Raw genomic sequence first — 23674 nt, 5'->3', positions numbered from 1 at the left:
TGGTTACCCCAGGTGGTCAAGATATCGGACAGGTTCCTTCAGCTTACTCGCTGTGTTGTCACCAGCGGTTTCACTAAGAATCAACGAGCCTCGGTGACTAAACTCACTCAACTCCCTGAAACGCATTGCGGTTTTGACCAATTAGTTGAGCTTTAGCTTCGTACTTCGATAGCGCCAAATGGATTCGTTCAAGTGACTTCAATCTGGCCGTGAGGCTTTGTTCCCAACGTTATTTTACACCAGTTTGGCGGATATAAGCTGATAAAAACAATATGCACCTCACAATCAGACATTTTTTAAAAATCAGCTAATCAGTTTAAAAGACGGGAAACATTAAGTAACACGCACTCGAATGCCGTGCTTCCTATTGGTTTGTGATGAATATCACGGAAGACACTCTACCCAGAAATACTCCTAAGCCTGCTCATAACTGACGTCGGAATGTGTAAATAATAAAAGTAAACAGTAGTAGGCGTTCAGCTGTGAGATCCTTTCGGGGCCTAGCGGCCACGATACCCGGGGGAATCACGAGGGCTGAGATTCTGCCTGTTTGCACAAACCTAGACAGGAGCAGTCGAGATGCCGGAGTAGGGTTCCAAACACGGACCTTCAGGTCAGTAATTTTGCTCTGATATAAATGGGCACTGCTGTTCTGGGATCTTAAGTATGAATATGCTGTTCGCAAGCTAGTTGTGAACTTGCAGTTAGAGATACAGCTGTATTTTATCAATGTGAAGGCTGTATCGTGTCCAAGAAACAATTGAGATCATGTAGATTATCAGTCATCTCTATTAGACAAAACAAAAGCAAAAAGCATGGCGTACATACAGAACAGAATACACAACCAAACATATCTTCATTTCGGCAAATTTCTGACTCTAGCTATTTGGCGATATGAATGCGCTAAATACAAGCAGAAAACGCTGTTCGCTAAGGGTTTATCACATTCAAAGCTGCGACAAGAATATGTCTTCAGGCGGGGCGCAGATCAGAAGAATTCGCAAACCCTGCATTAGAACTAAAAAGAGCTTACTAGACTAGCTTTTTGGTTAGTGTTTGATAGCTGTTCGAGAAACTTTTGACCATAGTTTCATTTACGCTGCACATGAGTGTTCGCTTGTTCGGAGACTAATGAAAGTTTCGAAAATCCAGTACTACCTCCCTGGAGGAACCTGTTGAACGGGCGACAAGCTTGGAAACAAGTGTTTTTTAATCCAGCCCGAGCGAATGAACTTACAGGATCAAACGACAAGCACTTTTCGATTGCCCGAATGGCTACTTTAACTCTATAAAGTCTGAGAGCAAGGAGACGCTACCCAGATTCATGAGTTGACCATCATTCCAAGTAATTTCGTTCCATAAACACAACTGGTGTATTAAACCATTTCCTCATCATACTTTCTGATTGTATTAATTTAGCAGATACCAGTGCTTTGGATATGCACATAACGTCACCTGTTAGAATACCGACCGAATACGTAGGCGGAAAACCCAATACCTAATCAGAACTGATAGAAGGCATATGCTACAATTTGTCAACATTTCTTCGAATCTCCCCAGTCTCAGATGTAAAACATGCAATTTATATAAATAAGGAGTGGAAACAATGCTGAACGAACAGCGGCTGACTGGTTTCTACCAGTAATCTGATCAATGTCAGGCTAACCAAATCGTTTGCTTCCAATGGTTCTGTACTGGGCCAATTTGCTTGTATGAGAGGTGCCTCGCGTATTCCTGAAACTTTGGGTTTTGTGTTGCGAAACTGGATTCAAAAGGAGTTTGTCGGGTCAATCCGAAGGCCAGTATCTAACGGATGTCCGGCAGTTGACGACAAGTAAAAGTGTTTGTATAATTGCATATATATATATATATAATATAACTTCCATATTTAGGTCCGCGACTTGAGTGAGTACAGGAAATGTTAACTTATGGCACCTTATGTCTTTTTTCGATGCTTCACATGACATGTCGAGTTCTCGTTGGTCATCATTATTTTCTTAGCTCCCTCTAGGAATAGATTGATATTTGTAGCAACCTATCGTACGTACTGATTTTTGTTGAAGTTTATATAGATGAAAATACTAGTCTCAGATGTTCCATACCGAATGGGCTTCTACATGGGCTAACCAGGTTGCGCTGATGTTTGTGAATAAGATGTATGAAGAATGATTGCATACGTGGAATATTCATGCATAGACGTAATGCACTACTTATAAGGTTGCTGAAAATTCCTCGACAGCCCACAACCGGTTTTTCTTGGGACTCTTCAGGTAGGCGCAGTCCCTGAGTTTTTGTCAACTTCATCTTCTACCGGAAACCAAATTGCACGAAATTAGTGAAATACACTCGTTTTCAAGACAAACTTGGTTTTGCGTAAGACTCGTCTTGAACCCAGCAGAATCTCTCGCTTATGATGTTTCTAAACAATTAGAAGTGCCGCACCAGGCCGCCTACATTTTCTGCAGCAGTTTAAGGTGGATTGCGTCGCACAGTTTCCGAGTAGTTTCGTTTATCCATTCACAAGTTTAACGGTACTAGAGAAACACAACTCTCTGAGCAGATCGAAGACGAAATTTGTGATGGAACAGTGGCTTTTCTACACAGACAAATCGATTAGTGTGCTGGGGAAGCAGGCAGATGTTACATCCTGGCTCATGACACACTCATGGTACAGCGATGTACCGTGTTGATTGCACGTAGCAGTGTCTGGATGGTTTATTACAAAAGCCATTGAAATACCATGATATATACCTCATTATGGAAGAGAGTAGGAACCCATCAAAGCGACTATCTAATAAATCCAGTCTGTTACACACATATGGTATGGAATTCTTCACCCTTCCTCTTTCCACATACCGTTTTAGAAAAGAATGAGTCTATCCAACGTTCAGAGATATTGTCAATGGCTTGATAGTCAGTCAGCTGCGAACACGAGCCACCATAAGTTATGTGTCAATCCAGACCTGATACCAGGAAGAACAGTTGAGGCATCTGATGCAAAGATCCAGCAGTCACCGGCCAGTCACCTGAGCGTCCAATCGCCCGGACTGTCTGACAGTGCGCTTATCGACGATGGTTATTCATCCGTGTCGTCCTTATCAACACTTATTCAACTAAACAGAGAAATGGAAGATCGGGCTTTTAAAAGTACACCAATCAGATCAGGGAATATTCAACAGTCGGAAAGTACGTCGTCTAATAGGGATTCTGGACTTGGTGGATCTTCCATTTGGAGTACGAGCACACCATCAAGGTTGAACACATTTTGGGATGCTTTTGGTAGGCACCATCATCATCATCAACAACAACAGGCTTTTGGAAGCCCTCAAGCACCATCTTATTCTGGTGTGAATTCGCAACTTCTCCAGAAAAATGCCCCATCACCATCCTATACGCACTCAATGTCAACCTCTGATGCTTTCTTCTTGGCAACTTTACAAAAAATGGCACTTGAAAAGGCTGCACAACATGAAACATTTGGTTCTGCGTATCCCGACGCAAGCTATAACGATGAACTACTGAGTGGAATTGTTGGTGGAACCTCATCAAGGGATCTTTTAAGAAGTGCATCGAGATGGTTACAAGAACTCAGATACCAAGAAGTTATTCGAAAATTCAGAGAGGAGATGATTGGACTAATAGATAACAGTATGAATCAGCTGGGGTTATTTATGAAAAGCCCAACAGTAAACTATCCCACTTCAACTAACCGGTCAAATGGAGATACCGACTGCATGCCACTAAACCTGAAGTCAAATACTTTGACCACAGAGCACAGATTGGTGAATTTCCCACATACGAGCCAGACTTCGCTACAGCAAGCAGCCGAGGATATAAGGATGAACCCTTCAATGGAGAGAAACAGCCTGCAACATAGAGTACCGACTAACTCTGTGGAGAAAATACGTTCACCACATAAATCTGCGAATCAAATGGTGACGAAACCCAAATTATCCGCTGGCAAACATCGACGCTCGAGGATCCGAGCTGGAAGCCGTCGGCTTCGAGTTCGACAAACCAAATCTCATGAACATCATTACGATGCAACGCAATATACTAGAAAAGACGGAACTCTGGACCTGCGGATGAAGCAAGCAGCCGTAGGAAGTGCCTCAGAAAACCACCTAGAAGAAATGCGTGAAAGGGTAAGTGCTTTACTAGATGGAAGAAAATGTTTGATAAGTTACACTATTTTGACTACGGAAAACTAAATCCGACTTATATCACCGGTCTGACCGTTCGATTTATTCTCAACCAGCGACCGGAATGTCTTGGCAACGGATAGCGAATAGTGCGTCCATTTCGTGCTACTCGACATTAGCTAGTAGTGTGTTGTTTATGCAGCCATGACAGTCGTGTTCAGACGCATTGTTCGTACACTACACGATTGAAACCTTACCCCAGAAGTGTTACCAATTTTCTTTGCAGACAATGATTCTATCAGCTTCTCACCTCAAGCGCGCCAAAATGATGTTTCTATACGCGAGATATCCCAATTCAAGTATGTCTTACCCCAGAAGTGTTACCAATTTTCGTTGCAGACAATGATTCTATCAGCTTCCCACCTCAAGCGCGCCAAAATGATGTTCCTATACGCGAGATATCCCAATTCAAGTATGCTCAAATCGCATTTCCCCGACGTCATTTTTACAAGGGCCACCACAGCTCAAATGGTCAAATGGTTCAGCAATTTCCGGTAAGCGAATGTGTAATCTTGGTAATTAAATACTCTGCCTTGGGGGAATCCACACCTTTGCACTCCCGCACCATCGGCATGTTGACAAGTCCACACGATCTGCACGGGTGTTTGGAACCGGGATCAGATGCATGTTGCTTTGCAGGACAAACCAGTCCGTGAGCAATTGTTTTGTTCCATTTCATTGACGATTTGTATTGCAGAATTTCAATTTTTCGCTTATTAATCCGCCGACTTTGTCCGGCTGCTTTGTGCTTCTAAAATTCGCTGTTGTATTTCAGTCTAATGTCTTAATATGTGCAAGGTGTTCTACCTTACTCAAGCTTCAATACTCACTGATTCTTCTGTTCGTATTTTTGTGTAGTGAGTTCTTTTATATTCAGATCGAAAAATGGGCCCGCCAGTGTAACGCTAATCGGTGTCCAGTCGAGCTGGCAGTAAAAATCACTCGGGGTCACGAGCTATTTCAGTGTCTAGAGGGACACTACAACAGAGACCAAGAGCTCCCGGTGAGTATAGTGAGTATGTAGTATAGTATGAGTATAGTATTTTTCTGTGAAGCCCTTATAAGTAGTTTTACCACGAAATTCTCTCAAACTACTTATGAATGAGAATCAAAATGCTTAAAAGTCACTAGCGTACCTAAATTTCTGCCAGAACAAACTTAGATAAGGCAATGGCTCACTCCAACGCAGCTTGGCTCATAAAAATCAGAATGTGCTGACTGTAGGTCTGATGTTATTATCTGATCGTTAAATCCATTCGGCTCGCTCCAGTCAGCTGGTTGGAAATCAGTATATGATTGCTTGTACTTAGCTGTTAGTCACGGTCAGCATTGCTATGCGTTGCAAATGAACCTCTCTGCATTGGAGAGAAGCAGCGAAGCATCAGTGCTAAACACTGACTTCATGCTGTCTATGACGATGATGATGATGATTCAGGTCTTAGACCAGAAAAAATGATTAAATACCCTGATCCATGTGTCACTAAACTGCCTCACTTACTTTCAGACCCCAGAGGATTTTCTAGTCGTTACTCAAATTGCTGTGCGGGAGTTCGTGGAGGCCGTGGTGAACCGGAAGGATCGTGACCCAACGTGGAAGAAGAATATTTACAAAACGGGGGCTGGACAAGCACTGGAAAAGCCATTTCCGGACTTTCTCAAGCTTCTCAAGTAGAACTCAGTTGGAGTTTTAGTGGTATATCGTATGCAGAACTTTTCACCCACCAAACCACTGATGTTATCCGTGGTGGTAATTATCAGTACTTGGCAACTGAATTTAATTTTGTACATATCAGTTTCTTACGTACGAAGGGACAATATATTTCATAATCGTAAGCCCATCAAATACATTTTTTGGTCCTCAACTAGTTGGGCTACTATGCTAGGGTTCGATTTTAGATGAAAATAACCGTTGCTGAAGAATTGTTTTCCCATAAATAAGCATTTTATACTGGCCTCATGGAGCCTGTTTTGTCGATGGTTCAGACGCACCCAGCAAGCGCGCAGGTATCTCACGCTTATCGTTTGGGTTGGCTACCGATGGGACATCTGCACCCGAATCCCAGACCATAGTAAGCCAGCAGTTAGGTGTGAGGTAGCATTTTATTTTAAGTGAATGGAACTGCTGAAACAGCTTTGAGGCCTTCCCAAAGGATGCCTTCAATAGCGAAATTCCTCATATCAACGAATGACACATGAAAGGAAACTGCCGTTTCTTCGATGAAGCTGGCACTAGCTTATTGATGACCTGACCAGGATATCTGATGCATCCTTACTTGTCAGGTAAGTATTACAAACTCACTAGTTGGACAGTCATTCGTCCTGATACTTTGTCGCATCCGAGGATCATCCTGCACATGTATCCGCGATCCGGTTGCACTCAGCTTTCAATTTGACAAACGTGAATGGTCAGATTATCAGGGTTATTCGCGGATAAGCACTGTGGATATACGTTGAACTAGATGGTAAATTTTCGAAGCGATATCAACACTGACCTGGATAAACAAGTGAGATTTCCTACCAATGTGAACTACCATAGTGGGTGAAACTAGTGAATATAGTAAGATAATCGTTCAGCTGTAACACATTTTCAATGCCTAACTGCTATGTCACACGAAGGAAGCATGAGGACTGGGATAGTGTCAGGTTGCCCAAACCTACACATGGGAAGTAGAGAGGCAGAGGTCGGGTTCGAACAACGGACCTTCCGGTCAGTAAATTCACGCTCCAACCACGTGAGCCATATCGCCTTAGTGAAGAAGAAAGAATTAAGCTGTGTGGCTCAACATCGTTGGTACGGTGACCAAAAGCATCCTTTGTGATTACTTTGTAAACCCAAACATACCAGCAGTTGAATCTCCCCTAGGACTATTACCGTCCTTCAAAAGAAATGTTAGCTTAATCCAGCTTTCCCCTCATCATCGGTTCACTTCTACGCTTCGATGAATTCAGTGAAGATGGTTTCATAAAGGAAAACACTCACAAGATTCCTGTAGACCCTTCAACAGCCAGAGACCGATTTCGCCCTTCTTGAGGCTCATCAGGTAGGCGCAGTCTCCGAGTTTCCGTCAACCCTATGTTCCACTTGAACACAAATAGGACTGATTGCGACCAATACACTCATTCGCAAATCAATTCAGTTGTCGGGAAAGACTCAACTGAATCTCTCGTTTATGATATTCTACAACTGAATGTGATGCACACAGGCCGCCTCATGTTTCAGTTTGCACGATATTCGAGATATCGCATTATATTTTCATAAAGGCGACCTGTGTGCAGCACATTCAATTGAAGAACATCATAAACGAGAAATTCTCTTGAGTATACTGCGAAAAACAAATTGGTATGCAAATGAGTGATGTTGTCGAAATCAGTGAAGATCTGGTACTCAGCTGTTATCCTCTTCATAATTTGCTGAATATGAACACCAAATTGAAACTGTGGGGCTTAGGTGGAAGTCAAACGGAAATTTAAAAAACTAGAACCATAAGCCTGACACAAACTAGGCCTTCCGTTTCCGTTCTAGGCTGGGTTCAGCTGCTTTCAGCATACGTGCAAGATTCCGACCACTAATCCTATGATTTGCAGGTCCTCAGGTATCAGGCTCCCCATACAAAATTTCGAGTCACGCGTAGGTTTGATTATGCTGAATAGCAAAATGAAGGACTAGGTGCTCTTTACACAAAAGTGGGCACACTTACACAACAAACCTCAGTTGTCCACGGTCGTGGCGCAATTGACCGGCACAGTGCAGTATCAAAGTCCGCTAAACAGACAACGGTGAGCCGAATGTTGGTTCACTAATGTGGGTTGGGTTGATCCCTTCCGTGACTAGTCTCGTGATTCTGATTGGCGATGTGATAACACCACAGGACAAGTCAGAGAAGGTTCAATAGACGGGGGGAGGCATGAAAACGTACGGGTATGTAGGTCGATGCCGCACACGTCAGTATGCCAATGTCAGACAGGGGCGGCCTTTTGAGGATAGGTGAATTTCGAGCACGGAAGGACAAAGCAGACAGAGTGAAGCAGATGTGAAGCTGATATTCAACTGAGCCTTCAAAATCAACGGAAACGACTGGCGTTATTTCCGGACAAAAAATTTCCTAATGGAAAATGTGTTGTAAGCATCCAGTCACAGGGTGAAATCCAGATCGGTGCTCACCACCGGCAATCGATCATCCCTGGTAGGATGAGACCAAAGAGCACCGAGAACCATCTAGTGACCAGAAATATACCGGAAGTGAATCTACACGATAGTATTAAGTTACAATTGACATGTAACAGTACAAAGGAGGTAAATTATTCTTTGGGCTTATTCTATCTTGTCTACTGAAAGACTTGTCTTGAGTTATTTAAAAGGTGCTTTACAGATACTCAGGTATACTCCTTCTACAGTTTTATTTAGTATACGTGTTACATTTAGGTTGGAATTTGCCTTTTGAAGACCAAACCTAATTAGCCTTGAATGCACGCGTTTTTTCACCAGGCTGCATAAAACGCAGTTACTTCTATTTGGAAGTGTTTTCTCTCCCACTTACAGTCGAATCAAAGAGAAGCCCATGTCACTGAAGGTGAACATTCACCATACAAAATCAGGGTTGTGTTAGAAGATCAAAGTGGAAAACTGAAAATCGACAAACAGAAAGTAATGTGAGATGCGGAAACCATGGACAAAAACGTGGATTGTTTAGCTATTTGAAGATACCTGTGTAAAATGCAGCCAAGGTATATCAGACGTTATTCCAATATTCGTTTGAGTCGAGCAAAGAGGAATGCATAGAACTATGGTTATTTTCACGCATTCAAGGACAAATCTTCAAATACTATCACGTGATTAACCGAAGCCTCATTGTCTGGCTGCTAGCCTACCTGTGCGGCATGTTGCATCTTTCCGGACAGAGGTGTTGTTTGGTTTCATATATGTATTATCAAGCAAATAACCATACTACTAACTACTACTATAACTAACTAATACAATGGTATGACAGTTATTCATCCTTTTTAGCTCCTAACGTGGTTACCTCATAAAATGTCCCAAAGTTTTCTTTACTGTGCACGTGAAATTCGTAAAAGTTAGCACATTCAATTGATGCAGGGGAGATTTAGCTTAGATTCAGTTGGGTCTCCCGGTAAAACGGCACTGTTGTGCAAACAGACGTATTTCACCGGAAAATTTCGTTTGAAATAGAAGGTGAGGTTGACGTGTGGTCGGGGATTGCGTCTAGCTCATGAAGTCGAAGCAGAAGAACGGTGAAGCCAGTCTTGAGCTATCGAAGAGTTTTCAGTAACCCTATGGGTATCGTTCCTTTGATCAAACAAACTCCAGTTTCGAAAAAGTTTGGTGACAATCGGTGGATTTATTGCTGGGCCACGTATCGCTTTTGACACAAAAGCTTCGTCAGGTCAAGTGACTACACAACTAGTTCAGCATTAGCTCACCCACACAGACTGACGGAAGGTTCAAACGAAGTTCAAGAGGAACCATCAAATGAACCGAACCAGAAGAACTAGACCCTAGGCTGGACCCAAACAGATATACGTTTCCCCACCGACCCAACACTTGTTCAACCACTCTAACACACTAAAATCCCTCGGCTGACACCCAACAGAGATTTAGCTTGACTTAGCTGATTGGTTCTCCTTCCGCCTTAAATCTCGACCAACCTCGGAACCTCATCACTTGGCCCGACGAAGCATTTGTGTTGCTTGTGTTGCCCAGCAATAAATCCACCGATTGTCACCAAACTTTTTCGAAAATGATGACTACCCAATCGGTTCCCAATATTTTTCACGTGATTGAAACTCCAGTTTCGTTCCTTTAGGATGAGCTGAGAAAACCTCTGAATGTTGCGGCACACGTCCCTTGGCGTTCACTGGGCGCCAACGATACATTCATTAGCAGGGGACTAGAAAATGACGGTTTGTGCCTGGATGGATACAGTGAGGAAATTCACATTGGCGTATAGAAGTTAAACGATTTCTGCTTGGTTGCAGGAATTCTCGAATTGCAAAACAACCCCTCGGTCACACTGAATATTCCTACTCAGGTCGTTTTGGTGAGTATACTAGGGATAAGGAAAACCTGGGCAAAGAAAGTTAGGTTCAATAGAGAGTGATAAATGAGGTAAAAAAAAACTCTGAGAAGAGAAAGACACGTGATGCTTACTCCTGTTACTATTCTGAAAAACCCTTAGGATCTTTCCAAAATGGATTTGATCGTTAAGAAATGCTGAAAATTGGACAATTTGGCGCTGAAAAAGGAAAGTTTCAGCTCAGAAAATACGGGTTTCTCTAGATCAATCGGATATGCGTTTATCATTCATCTGTTGTCGCATGAACTAGCTCGGAAGTGTTCTAGTGTAGGCCGACCTCATCGGGAATGGTTCTGCTTCGCCATCGACGCCTGAGTAGCGTTCATTCACAGTGTGAGGCGGCGTTTTTCGACTCGTGCAGTTGTGTCTTTTAATCCACCTGGAATCACTGCATTCACGTGATTTTCCTCTGTGTTCATGGTCTCCAGTAAAGCGGAGTGAGGTGGATACAGAATATTTCATAGGACATCTCTAAGAAATTTTACCTGAGTCCATGACTTGACAACCAACCATTAGAGACTTTGGAATTTCCGTGTATCTTGAAACAACCACCGGTGACCTACCGATGAGACGGTGGAGCAACAACGTGTGTGGTTGTTTCGTGACAGCGGTCCAGTCAAGAGTGAGTTAAAGATCAATTTTTGATAATGGTTGTTCCAATATGGTGGGACCGACTGAAGTTTCCTTTTAACAAGATTAGTTCTAACTATCTCGTTAACAGAGAGGGATGAACGGCTACATGGCACGTCCCGTCATCATTTACCCGGACTCATCATCCATTACGTTGACAATCAAAATTCCCCACGTTTCTCCTCTCCCGCACCACTTTTGTGTTTAGTGCGTGCATATGAACTGGCGTTTGGTTGTCCTTACCACTCAACTCATTTGGCGTTGAAGTCATCCGACCATTTGTTGCCGACCTTGTGCATGTGTGACTGTCTCACGTGGGATCCTGTTTGCTTATTTGGCTAGCACTTTTGTAGTCCAGATGAACCATTTGTTGTGGACGAGTATCTGTCGTCGAGGTTTGTATAATTTGTGAATTTGTTTTGCCTTAATAGTACTGTATAGAAACCCAGCTCCGACTTTGTTTTGCCTTCCCAGAAGATCCCGTTCGCCCATTACACCGGAACTGTACAAATAACTCGTCATTACAATAAACGTCACTGAGAGTCCCAGTGCAAGACTTTACCCGGTAGAACTGATCACAATATCATCCGTAAACCCATACTGGATAGATGAGAAATGAAGGGTTTCCTAGCCGATAGGGGGGTTGGAGGATGTGGAGAAAGGAATGGATTATAAAACAGGGCCTCAGAGAACAGCAGTGCTAGCTGAGAAGACGATAGAAGTTCGGACTCGTAACCTGTGTCCGGTTTGTGAAATAGCTTTGGAGAAACCTGAGTCGATCCTGTTTGGTCACACTTCCTTCAGGCCAAAGGGGCAACGCAGCACTGCTAGAATGCTACCAGGAGCATTTGTAACGTCCAAAAACAAAATTCTCAGCTTCCTCATCCCTATAATCTCAAAAAGCAACCGGGTGAACCAGCAAGTGCAGTGCTTGCGAGAAGATAAGTGAAGCAGGATATACCTTCAAAGATGTTGACAATGACAACTTTTTTCACAAAGGGAACTACTCTCAAGGTTGCTGACAGGTAGGTACAGTTCCCCGGTTTCTTCGCAAAATTATGTATTTGTCGAAATCAGTCCGGTTTGGGTTCAAGTAGAGCATAGGGTTGACGGAAACTTGCCAAGAACCAAGAAGGGCGAAAGTGGTCGTGGGCTGTCGAGTAGTTTACAGCAATCTTGTGAGTAGTTTCCTTTATGAAAAAAAACGTTGTTCTTCTCAATACCGTACACATTGGATTGAGGTGTGAAGATGAAAAAACAGAAGAAACAAGTGTGGCAAAGCCGCGCATAAAAATATGGTACTGTTTCAGGTTGCTGGTTTCAACAGGGACGAGGCGAACGTAGAAATTTAGCCACGATCCAACTTTAATAATTCTCTAGCCACAAAAGATTAGGTGCAATACAGCTGTCCGTTTGAGCCAATCGCGGCTGTATTTTTGTTGAGAGTTCAGCCCAAATTGAAAGACAATCTGTGCTAAAAGCCGAGAACCAGTGTACAGCTAATCCATTCCTGTAACGATTAAATCTTCACAGCGATTCTTACCCGCTCAAGGTTGTACCGGCCGGCTACAAATAACCAATCAGCAGGATCATCTTGTGCATCTCCAGACATACTAAGCAACATGTTGAGTGAACTTTTTGTCCAGGATGGAACTTCAGCTCACATCAAGCTGAACTGCAGAAATAAAGACAAAGATTCACAGTCTACTGAATGCTTGCATTCAAAGGAATTCAAATCACTTTCATCATCTGTGAGGACGCGCCACCTTTGGATTCGAGGACAGCATGGTAAACAGATAAAACAAATACCCGATTAGTTGATAATCAGTACCACTGAATCCAACTTGATGACGATAACGCATGGTAATTTCTCCATTCATTTGATCAATCCGCCCATGTACTTTTGGTCTCCACTTGTTTTGCCCATCCGTACCCGCCGTTCAATTTGTCGCAAAGGCTGTGTGTGTGTGTGTGTCAGTCGACCTACTTACACATGCATTTTCCTGCCGCTCCTGCTGAGCCCACCCTGACTTGTCCTGTCGTGATTTCCGTGCGATCGCACCGGCAAGCAGAATCACGAAAGGGACGGCTGCAACCCACTCAACCAACAGTCCGCTCGCCATTGTCTGGTTAGCGGGCCTTGACAGTGCACAGTGCCGGCCACTGACAGAGTTGCTGATGAGCTGATGCTGAGGGTTGACTGTGCACGACTGTGCACACGGTACCGTAGATCTTCGCACCCAATTCTTCCTTTAGATATTAGGGATCATCAAACCTACACGTCACCCGAAATACCGTATCGGGAATCTCAACAAGAACATTGTGTAGGTTTTCATCTCGACATATTTAGGTTAATTTTTTCATTTTTTGCCTGACCTTGCAAACAGGTGTTTAACCATGCAGCTCCACCAATTGGAAGATAGTAAAAAAGATAGTTTAATACTACGCCTCCGATCAAACAATGTGTTGCTATTTCTAAACAAAACGATGTTCTTCTTTAGGTTTCCTTCAATGCTGGGAATTTTGATGAACCTCTTCAGAACATGCAAGCACCACTTATTATTGTTTGCTCGTGCCACTGTTGTACCCTGCATCCCATTGGTTACTTCATTCAACTCTGTTGATGTTCACTCATAAACCAGTACTGATTCATTTTAGTTCTATTCCAATGCATTTCGAAATCGGTGTAAGTGGTGATTGAGAAACTGCGATTGTTTCGGGCGCAGCAAAACCTCATACCGAGTTTAGAGGAAAAGTGAAAAGTAGGATCCGGTCGGAGCCAATTTGAGGGACACTAACGCATGTGCGTTAGTCGGATGGGGATCGCGGCAATTTAAACCACACATCACTCATGTATCGGAATAACGCGTCTGAACGAGGCAAAAATTCAAGCATCCTATAACAAGACTTTGAATGAATTAGTGTTTTTCAATAACAAAAAGTCACAAAGCGAATTCGGGGACACACATCGACTTGATGTCCTGTAAGCTGCTTACATAGACAGCTGGAGGGGAAAAATGGCGACGAAGTGTGAGAGTGAACCGCCGCCAAGGTAGCTATAAGCAAATAGAAACTGGCGGTGTGGAGATAACAGTGTTATAGTAAAACAAGTGAGGACTTTAGATAAATGAGCCGAGACTTTTGGATCTGGAAGTAAAAAGCAGATCATAGGGGCGAGGTGGCGTGCGATTCAGATTCGAACATGCCCCAAAACAGCACGCGTCATTCAACTAGGCAAACTGGACTGGGATTCTAACGAACAGTCAATATCTTGTCCAGCATACTCGCATTATTAATAAATATATTAGATTAGATCCACATAAATCCACATGAGTCATCTTGCTAGTCGAGTCCCACTTGGACAAGTGGAATTCGTTAGTTGAACATGTTGCTGGTCCTTGCAAACTCTGTTTGTTTCCATCTTCTACAGTATCCTTTGTTCGCCATCCTCTCAGCGCAGTGTGCCGGATGCCTCCGGCCAGAGAGGCGTACACTGTAGTGACGCAAACTTGTTCTGTTTCCATCTTCTACAGTATCCTTTGTTCGCCATCCTCTCAGCGCAGTGTGCCGGATGCCTCCGGCCAGAGAGGCGTACACAGACTGTAGTGACTCTGGCTATCATTCTGTAAACGGAAGATAACTGGAATGAATATAATTGATTCGAAGATCAGGAAGTCAGGACAGTCAGTTCAGAGCTTAGTAAGAGCAAATCGGCATGTCGAACACTGAGCATTTCTGACTGCGATGTTTCAACCGTTTGATAACCTACACAAGGCCNTTTTCAACTCGTGCAGTTGTGTCTTTTAATCCACCTGGATTCACTGCATTCATGTGATTTTCCTCTGTGTTCATGGTCCCCGGTAAAGCGGAGTGAGGTGGGTACAGAATATTTCATAGGACATCTCTAAAAATTTTTACCCGAGTACATGACTTGACAACCAACCATTACAGACTTTGGAATTTCCGTGTATCTTGAAACAACCACCGGTGACCCACCGATGAGACGGTGGAGCAACAACGTGTGTGGTTGTTTCGTGACAGCGGTCCAGTCAAGAGTGAGTTAAAGATCAATTTTTGATGATGGTTGTTCGAATATGGTGGGACCGACTGAAGTTTCCTTTTAACAAGATTAGTTCTAACTATCTCGTTAACAGTGAGGGATGAACGGCTACACGGCACGTCCTGTCATCATTTACCCGGATGCATCATCCATTACGTTGACAATCAAAATTCCCCACGTTTCTCCTCTCCCTATTTGTAATCCCCGCACCACTTTTGTGTTTAGTGCGTGCATATGAACTGGCGTTTGTTTGTCCTTACCACTCAATTCATTTGGCCTTGAAGTCATCCGACCATTTGTGGCCGACCTTGTGGACGTGTGACTGTCTCACGTGGGATCCTGTTTGCTCATTTGGCTAGCACTTTTGTAGTCCAGATGGGCCATTTGTTGTGGACGAGTATCTGTTGTCGAGGTTTGTATAAGTTGTGAATTTGTTTTGCCTTAATAGTACTGTATAGAAACCCAGCTCCGACTTTGTTTTGCCTTCCCATTACACCGTAACTGTGCAAATAACTCGTCATTACAATAAATGTCACTGAGAGTCACAGTGCAAAACTTTACCCGGTAGAACTGATCACAATATCATCCGTAAACCCATACTGGATAGATGAGAAATGAAGGGTTTCCTAGCCGATAGGGGGGTTGGAGGATGTGGAGAAAGGAATGGATTATAAAACAGGGCCTCAGAGAACAGCAGTGCTAGCTGAGAAGACGATAGAAGTTCGGACTCGTAACCTGTGTCCGGTTTGTGAAATAGCTTTGGAGAAACCTGAGTCGATCCTGTTTGGTCACACTTCCTTCAGGCCAAAGGGGCAACGCAGCACTGCTAGAATGCTACCAGGAGCATTTGTAACGTCCAAAAACAAAATTCTCAGCTTCCTCATCCCTATAATCTCAAAAAGCAACCGGGTGAACCAGCAAGTGCAGTGCTTGCGAGAAGATAAGTGAAGCAGGATATACCTTCAAAGATGTTGACAATGACAACTTTTTTCACAAAGGGAACTACTCTCAAGGTTGCTGACAGGTAGGTACAGTTCCCCGGTTTCTTCGCAAAATTATGTATTTGTCGAAATCAGTCCGGTTTGGGTTCAAGTAGAGCATAGGGTTGACGGAAACTTGCCAAGAACCAAGAAGGGCGAAAGTGGTCGTGGGCTGTCGAGTAGTTTACAGCAATCTTGTGAGTAGTTTCCTTTATGAAAAAAAAACGTTGTTCTTCTCAATACCGTACACATTGGATTGAGGTGTGAAGATGAAAAAACAGAAGAAACAAGTGTGGCAAAGCCGCGCATAAAAATATGGTACTGTTTCAGGTTGCTGGTTTCAACAGGGACGAGGCGAACGTAGAAATTTAGCCACGATCCAACTTTAATAATTCTCTAGCCACAAAAGATTAGGTGCAATACAGCTGTCCGTTTGAGCCAATCGCGGCTGTATTTTTGTTGAGAGTTCAGCCCAAATTGAAAGACAATCTGTGCTAAAAGCCGAGAACCAGTGTACAGCTAATCCATTCCTGTAACGATTAAATCTTCACAGCGATTCTTACCCGCTCAAGGTTGTACCGGCCGGCTACAAATAACCAATCAGCAGGATCATCTTGTGCATCTCCAGACATACTAAGCAACATGTTGAGTGAACTTTTTGTCCAGGATGGAACTTCAGCTCACATCAAGCTGAACTGCAGAAATAAAGACAAAGATTCACAGTCCACTGAATGCTTGCATTCAAAGGAATTCAAATCACTTTCATCATCTGTGAGGACGCGCCACCTTTGGATTCGAGGACAGCATTGTAAACAGATAAAACAAATACCCGATTAGTTGATAATCAGTACCACTGAATCCAACTTGATGACGATAACGCATGGTAATTTATCCATTCATTTGATCAATCCGCCCATGTACTTTTGGTCTCCACTTGTTTTGCCCATCCGTACCCGCCGTTCAATTTGTCGCAAAGGCTGTGTGTGTGTGTGTGTCAGTCGACCTACTTACACATGCATTTTCCTGCCGCTCCTGCTGAGCCCACCCTGACTTGTCCTGTCGTGATTTCCGTGCGATCGCACCGGCAAGCAGAATCACGAAAGGGACGGCTGCAACCCACTCAACCAACAGTCCGCTCGCCATTGTCTGGTTAGCGGGCCTTGACAGTGCACAGTGCCGGCCACTGACAGAGTTGCTGATGAGCTGATGCTGAGGGTTGACTGTGCACGACTGTGCACACGGTACCGTAGATCTTCGCACCCAATTCTTCCTTTAGATATTAGGGATCATCAAACCTACACGTCACCCGAAGTACCGTATCGGGAATCTCAACAAGAACATTGTGTAGGTTTTCACCTCGACATATTTAGGTTAATTTTTTCCATTCTTTGCCTGACCTTGCAAACAGGTGTCTAACCATGCAGCTCCACCAATTGGAAGATAGTAAAAAAGATAGTTTAATACTACGCCTCCGATCAAACAATGTGTTGCTATTTCTAAACAAAACGATGTTCTTCTTTAGGTTTCCTTCATTGCTGGGAATTTTGACGAACCTCTTCAGAACATGCAAGCACCACTTATTATTGTTTGCTCGTGCCACTGTTGTACCCTGCATCCCATTGGTTACTTCATTCAACTCTGTTGATGTTCACTCATAAACCAGTACTGATTCATTTTAGTTCTATTCCAATGCATTTCGAAATCGGTGCAAGTGGTGATTGAGAAACTGCGATTGTTTCGGGCGCAGCAAAACCTCATACCGAGTTTAGAGGAAAAGTGAAAAGTAGGATCCGGTCGGAGCCAATTTGAGGGACACTAACGCATGTGCGTTAGTCGGATGGGGATCGCGGCAATTTAAACCACACATCACTCATGTATCGGAATAACGCGTCTGAACGAGGCAAAAATTCAAGCATCCTATAACAAGACTTTGAATGAATTAGTGTTTTTCAATAACAAAAAGTCACAAAGCGAATTCGGGGACACACATCGACTTGATGTCCTGTAAGCTGCTTACATAGACAGCTGGAGGGGAAAAATGGCGACGAAGTGTGAGAGTGAACCGCCGCCAAGGTAGCTATAAGCAAATAGAAACTGGCGGTGTGGAGATAACAGTGTTATAGTAAAACAAGTGAGGACTTTGGTTAAATGAGCCGAGACTTTTGGATCTGGAAGTAAAAAGCCGATCATAGGGGCGAGGTGGCGTGCGATTCAGATTCGAACATGCCCCAAAACAGCACGCGTCATTCAACTAGGCAAACTGGACTGGGATTCTAACGAACAGTCAATATCTTGTCCAGCATACTCGCATTATTAATAAATATGTTGAATTAGATCCACGTAAATCCACATGAGTCATCTTGCTAGTCGAGTCCCACTTGAACAAGTGGAATTCGTTAGTTGAACACGTCTCCATGCTGGTCCTTGTGATGTAAGCTAGTCATTTCAAGCTGGTCATGTCAATTTTCAGTCAATTTGCTTCAGCCCATGACGTGGCGTTTACTACATTGCACTCTAATTCCTAAAATAACAACCCCCCAGTTGGGATTCCGAAGTCCTTTGCAAACTTGTTCTGTTTCCATCTTCTACAGCATCCTTTGTTCGCCATCGGGTAACTAAACCATCATCCTCTCAGTGCAGTGTACCGGATGCCTCTGGCCAGAGGGGCGTACACAGAGTGTAGTGACTCTGGCCATCATTCTGTAAACGGAAGATAACTGGAATGAATATACTTGATCCGAAGATCAGGAAGTCAGAACAGTGAGTTCAGAGCTCAGTAAGAGCAAATCGGCAAGTCGAACACTGAGCATTTCTGACTGCGATTGTTCAACCGTTTGATAACCTACACAAGGCCNTATAGAAACCCAGCTCCGACTTTGTTTTGCCTTCCCAGAAGATCCCGTTCGCCCATTACACCGGAACTGTACAAATAACTCGTCATTACAATAAACGTCACTGAGAGTCCCAGTGCAAGACTTTACCCGGTAGAACTGATCACAATATCATCCGTAAACCCATACTGGATAGATGAGAAATGAAGGGTTTCCTAGCCGATAGGGGGGTTGGAGGATGTGGAGAAAGGAATGGATTATAAAACAGGGCCTCAGAGAACAGCAGTGCTAGCTGAGAAGACGATAGAAGTTCGGACTCGTAACCTGTGTCCGGTTTGTGAAATAGCTTTGGAGAAACCTGAGTCGATCCTGTTTGGTCACACTTCCTTCAGGCCAAAGGGGCAACGCAGCACTGCTAGAATGCTACCAGGAGCATTTGTAACGTCCAAAAACAAAATTCTCAGCTTCCTCATCCCTATAAACTCAAAAAGCAACCGGGTGAACCAGCAAGTGCAGTGCTTGAAAGAAGATAAATGGAGCAGGATATACCTCCAAAGATGTTGACAATGACAACTTTTTTTCACAAAGGGAACTACTCTCAAGGTTGCTGACAGGTAGGTACAGTTCCCCGGTTTCTTCGCAAAATTATGTATTTGTCGAAATCAGTCCGGTTTGGGTTCAAGTAGAGCATAGGGTTGACGGAAACTTGCCAAGAACCAAGAAGGGCGAAAGTGGTCGTGGGCTGTCGAGTAGTTTACAGCAATCTTGTGAGTAGTTTCCTTTATGAAAAAAAAACGTTGTTCTTCTCAATACCGTACACATTGGATTGAGGTGTGAAGATGAAAAAACAGAAGAAACAAGTGTGGCAAAGCCGCGCATAAAAATATGGTACTGTTTCAGGTTGCTGGTTTCAACAGGGACGAGGCGAACGTAGAAATTTAGCCACGATCCAACTTTAATAATTCTCTAGCCACAAAAGATTAGGTGCAATACAGCTGTCCGTTTGAGCCAATCGCGGCTGTATTTTTGTTGAGAGTTCAGCCCAAATTGAAAGACAATCTGTGCTAAAAGCCGAGAACCAGTGTACAGCTAATCCATTCCTGTAACGATTAAATCTTCACAGCGATTCTTACCCGCTCAAGGTTGTACCGGCCGGCTACAAATAACCAATCAGCAGGATCATCTTGTGCATCTCCAGACATACTAAGCAACATGTTGAGTGAACTTTTTGTCCAGGATGGAACTTCAGCTCACATCAAGCTGAACTGCAGAAATAAAGACAAAGATTCACAGTCCACTGAATGCTTGCATTCAAAGGAATTCAAATCACTTTCATCATCTGTGAGGACGCGCCACCTTTGGATTCGAGGACAGCATTGTAAACAGATAAAACAAATACCCGATTAGTTGATAATCAGTACCACTGAATCCAACTTGATGACGATAACGCATGGTAATTTATCCATTCATTTGATCAATCCGCCCATGTACTTTTGGTCTCCACTTGTTTTGCCCATCCGTACCCGCCGTTCAATTTGTCGCAAAGGCTGTGTGTGTGTGTGTGTCAGTCGACCTACTTACACATGCATTTTCCTGCCGCTCCTGCTGAGCCCACCCTGACTTGTCCTGTCGTGATTTCCGTGCGATCGCACCGGCAAGCAGAATCACGAAAGGGACGGCTGCAACCCACTCAACCAACAGTCCGCTCGCCATTGTCTGGTTAGCGGGCCTTGACAGTGCACAGTGCCGGCCACTGACAGAGTTGCTGATGAGCTGATGCTGAGGGTTGACTGTGCACGACTGTGCACACGGTACCGTAGATCTTCGCACCCAATTCTTCCTTTAGATATTAGGGATCATCAAACCTACACGTCACCCGAAATACCGTATCGGGAATCTCAACAAGAACATTGTGTAGGTTTTCATCTCGACATATTTAGGTTAATTTTTTCATTTTTTGCCTGACCTTGCAAACAGGTGTTTAACCATGCAGCTCCACCAATTGGAAGATAGTAAAAAAGATAGTTTAATACTACGCCTCCGATCAAACAATGTGTTGCTATTTCTAAACAAAACGATGTTCTTCTTTAGGTTTCCTTCAATGCTGGGAATTTTGATGAACCTCTTCAGAACATGCAAGCACCACTTATTATTGTTTGCTCGTGCCACTGTTGTACCCTGCATCCCATTGGTTACTTCATTCAACTCTGTTGATGTTCACTCATAAACCAGTACTGATTCATTTTAGTTCTATTCCAATGCATTTCGAAATCGGTGTAAGTGGTGATTGAGAAACTGTGATTGTTTCGGGCGCAGCAAAACCTCATACCGAGTTTAGAGGAAAAGTGAAAATTAGGATCCGGTCGGAGCCAATCTGAGGGACACTAACGCATGTGCGTTAGTCGGATGGGGATCGCGGCAATTTAAACTACACATCACTCATGTATCGGAATAACGCGTCTGAACGAGGCAAAAATTCAAGCATCCTATAACAAGACTTTGAATGAATTAGTGTTTTTCAATAACAAAAAGTCACAAAGCGAATTCGACTTGATGTCCTGTAAGCTGCTTACATAGACAGCTGGAGGGGAAAAATGGCGACGAAGTATGAGAGTGAACCGCCGCCAAGGTAGCTATAAGCGAATAGAAACTGGCGGTGTGGAGATAACAGTGTTATAGTAAAACAAGTGAGGACTTTGGTTAAATGAGCCGAGACTTTTGGATCTGGAAGTAAAAAGCCGATCATAGGGGCGAGGTGGCGTGCGATTCAGATTCGAACATGCCCCAAAACAGCACGCGTCATTCAACTAGGCAAACTGGACTGGGATTCTAACGAACAGTCAATATCTTGTCCAGCATACTCGCATTATTAATAAATATGTTGAATTAGATCCACGTAAATCCACATGAGTCATCTTGCTAGTCGAGTCCCACTTGAACAAGTGGAATTCGTTAGTTGAACACGTCTCCATGCTGGTCCTTGTGATGTAAGCTAGTCATTTCAAGCTGGTCATGTCAATTTTCAGTCAATTTGCTTCAGCCCATGACGTGGCGTTTACTACATTGCACTCTAATTCCTAAAATAACAACCCCCCAGTTGGGATTCCGAAGTCTTTTGCAAACTTGTTCTGTTTCCATCTTCTACAGCATCCTTTGTTCGCCATCGGGTAACTAAACCATCATCCTCTCAGTGCAGTGTACCGGATGCCTCTGGCCAGAGGGGCGTACACAGAGTGTAGTGACTCTGGCCATCATTCTGTAAACGGAAGATAACTGGAATGAATATACTTGATCCGAAGATCAGGAAGTCAGAACAGTGAGTTCAGAGCTCAGTAAGAGCAAATCGGCAAGTCGAACACTGAGCATTTCTGACTGCGATTGTTCAACCGTTTGATAACCTACACAAGGCCTCATAAGTGAACCTGGAAACATCACAAATGAGAGATTCAGTTGGGTTCCAAGTGAGTCTCTCGAAAAACCAAATTAATTTGCAAATGAGTGTCTATTTGCTAATTTCGTGTAATCTAGTTTCAAGCAGAACATAAGGTTGGCGGAAACTCGGGGACTGCGCCTACCTGATGAGCCCCAAAACGGGCGAAACCGGTCGTGGGCTGTCGACGAATTTTCAGCAACATTACGAGTAGTGCATTACAAATAAATCTCAAAGGTTTCATTCTGTTCTGTTGAGGTGCATGAGACCCTGCTCGTCCAAAAACCTTCGTTGATTCCACAGAGTTGGGGAAAAACCGAAGTTCACCTGGACGGCTGTCCAAATGGTCTTCCTCAATCCTTACGTGGTTAGAAGAGACAGTGCACTACGGCTGTGGGTAAAACAAAACTATTGACCGGAACGGATGAACATTGTCTCTGACATGAACAATGATGAGTACAGTCCAGTACGTATGTAGTTTACAACCAGATACAGCATGAACAGTAAAAAGGAGCAGCGAAAAACATGAGGAATACTCGTGCACAAGAAGCTGACCTCATTTGCGGGGCAGTGCATGACCGAATATTGTTAACTGTGGTGTGCACAAACATTCATTGCACTGAGCATTACAAGTCATTGAAGACTGGTTTTTAACCTTTGCGATTTATCAGGGAGTGTTTACCATCTTAACGCCAAAAGTTGATAACCGACTGGGAAACGGTGTGTCACTGCATCGAATTCATTGTGTCTGCTATCTCGATTACTGATTATTATATCTACTGATGGTGATTCACAATTCTGAAGAGCGTGGTGGCAGGCCCTGTTCTCATTGTGACTATTTAGATTGGGATTACTTACTCGCACAGAGTTTTTTTTAAGAATCTCAAAAATTCAGACTTGTGGGATTTCAGGGGAATGTAACAATGTGTTAAACTGCTGCCAATGGAATCTGTCTCGGATTGCCTCTTACTTGTGGGCACAGCTGCCTGGCGATCAGCGACACACCCGCACACACAACTATGTGCATTTGCAGACAACTTATTGTCTGGTTGGAGGACGGATAAGGTCACCAATATTGTCTCTATCCAAGACAGTTCCAAAAAGTCCTAGCAACCACGTAATCCAATGGACCAGATACATAATGCGCGGACTTGTTTTCGCAACCGCCCAAAACTCAGCAGAACAACTATACTGTGGAGCCTAAAATCTTTGTTATTTGCCCAGCTGGAAATCGTATGTCTACCGTTCTCATTGTTTGTTTCCACGGCTTTTTGTCCGTGCCTTCGGTACCTGAAAAAAACCTCAGGCCAGCAAACGAGGAAGGTATCGGTCAGATTTCAGATACGACAGAATAACCAATCAAAGGATTAGGTATGTAGTGGATTAAGTGATTAGCTAAACGGACAATTATTGCGGGCTGTATAAATTTGAGGTGCATCTACGAAGCAC

At 43.6% G+C, this 23674-nt stretch overlaps 2 protein-coding genes across 2 annotated transcripts in view; one reads left to right on the top strand and one right to left on the bottom strand.

Moving 5' to 3' along the window:
* The window catches only part of T265_01289 (hypothetical protein), a gene marked incomplete at both ends in the record, with an annotated part of 60402 nt that overhangs the window by 27952 nt on the left and 8776 nt on the right, over positions 1–23674 (bottom strand). The gene's annotated exons all lie outside the window — the stretch shown is intronic.
* Positions 471–20706, top strand: T265_12764 (hypothetical protein; the record flags this gene model as incomplete). Its single annotated transcript, XM_009165383.1, has 15 exons — positions 471–617; positions 2275–2373; positions 2865–4145; positions 4429–4501; positions 4542–4696; positions 5080–5205; positions 5707–5870; positions 6823–6989; positions 7244–7392; positions 7747–7830; positions 7854–7979; positions 8035–8121; positions 13072–13248; positions 17132–17308; positions 20533–20706. Coding segments are annotated over 15 exons (3186 nt in total), but the record flags the coding sequence as incomplete, so codon positions are not given.

The sequence above is a fragment of the Opisthorchis viverrini genome, assembly GCF_000715545.1.
Source record: "Opisthorchis viverrini unplaced genomic scaffold opera_v5_14, whole genome shotgun sequence".
NCBI classification, from domain to species: domain Eukaryota; kingdom Metazoa; phylum Platyhelminthes; class Trematoda; order Opisthorchiida; family Opisthorchiidae; genus Opisthorchis; species Opisthorchis viverrini.
Note: the sequence above shows the minus strand (reverse complement) of the source record. Positions and strands in the feature narration are given on the sequence as shown.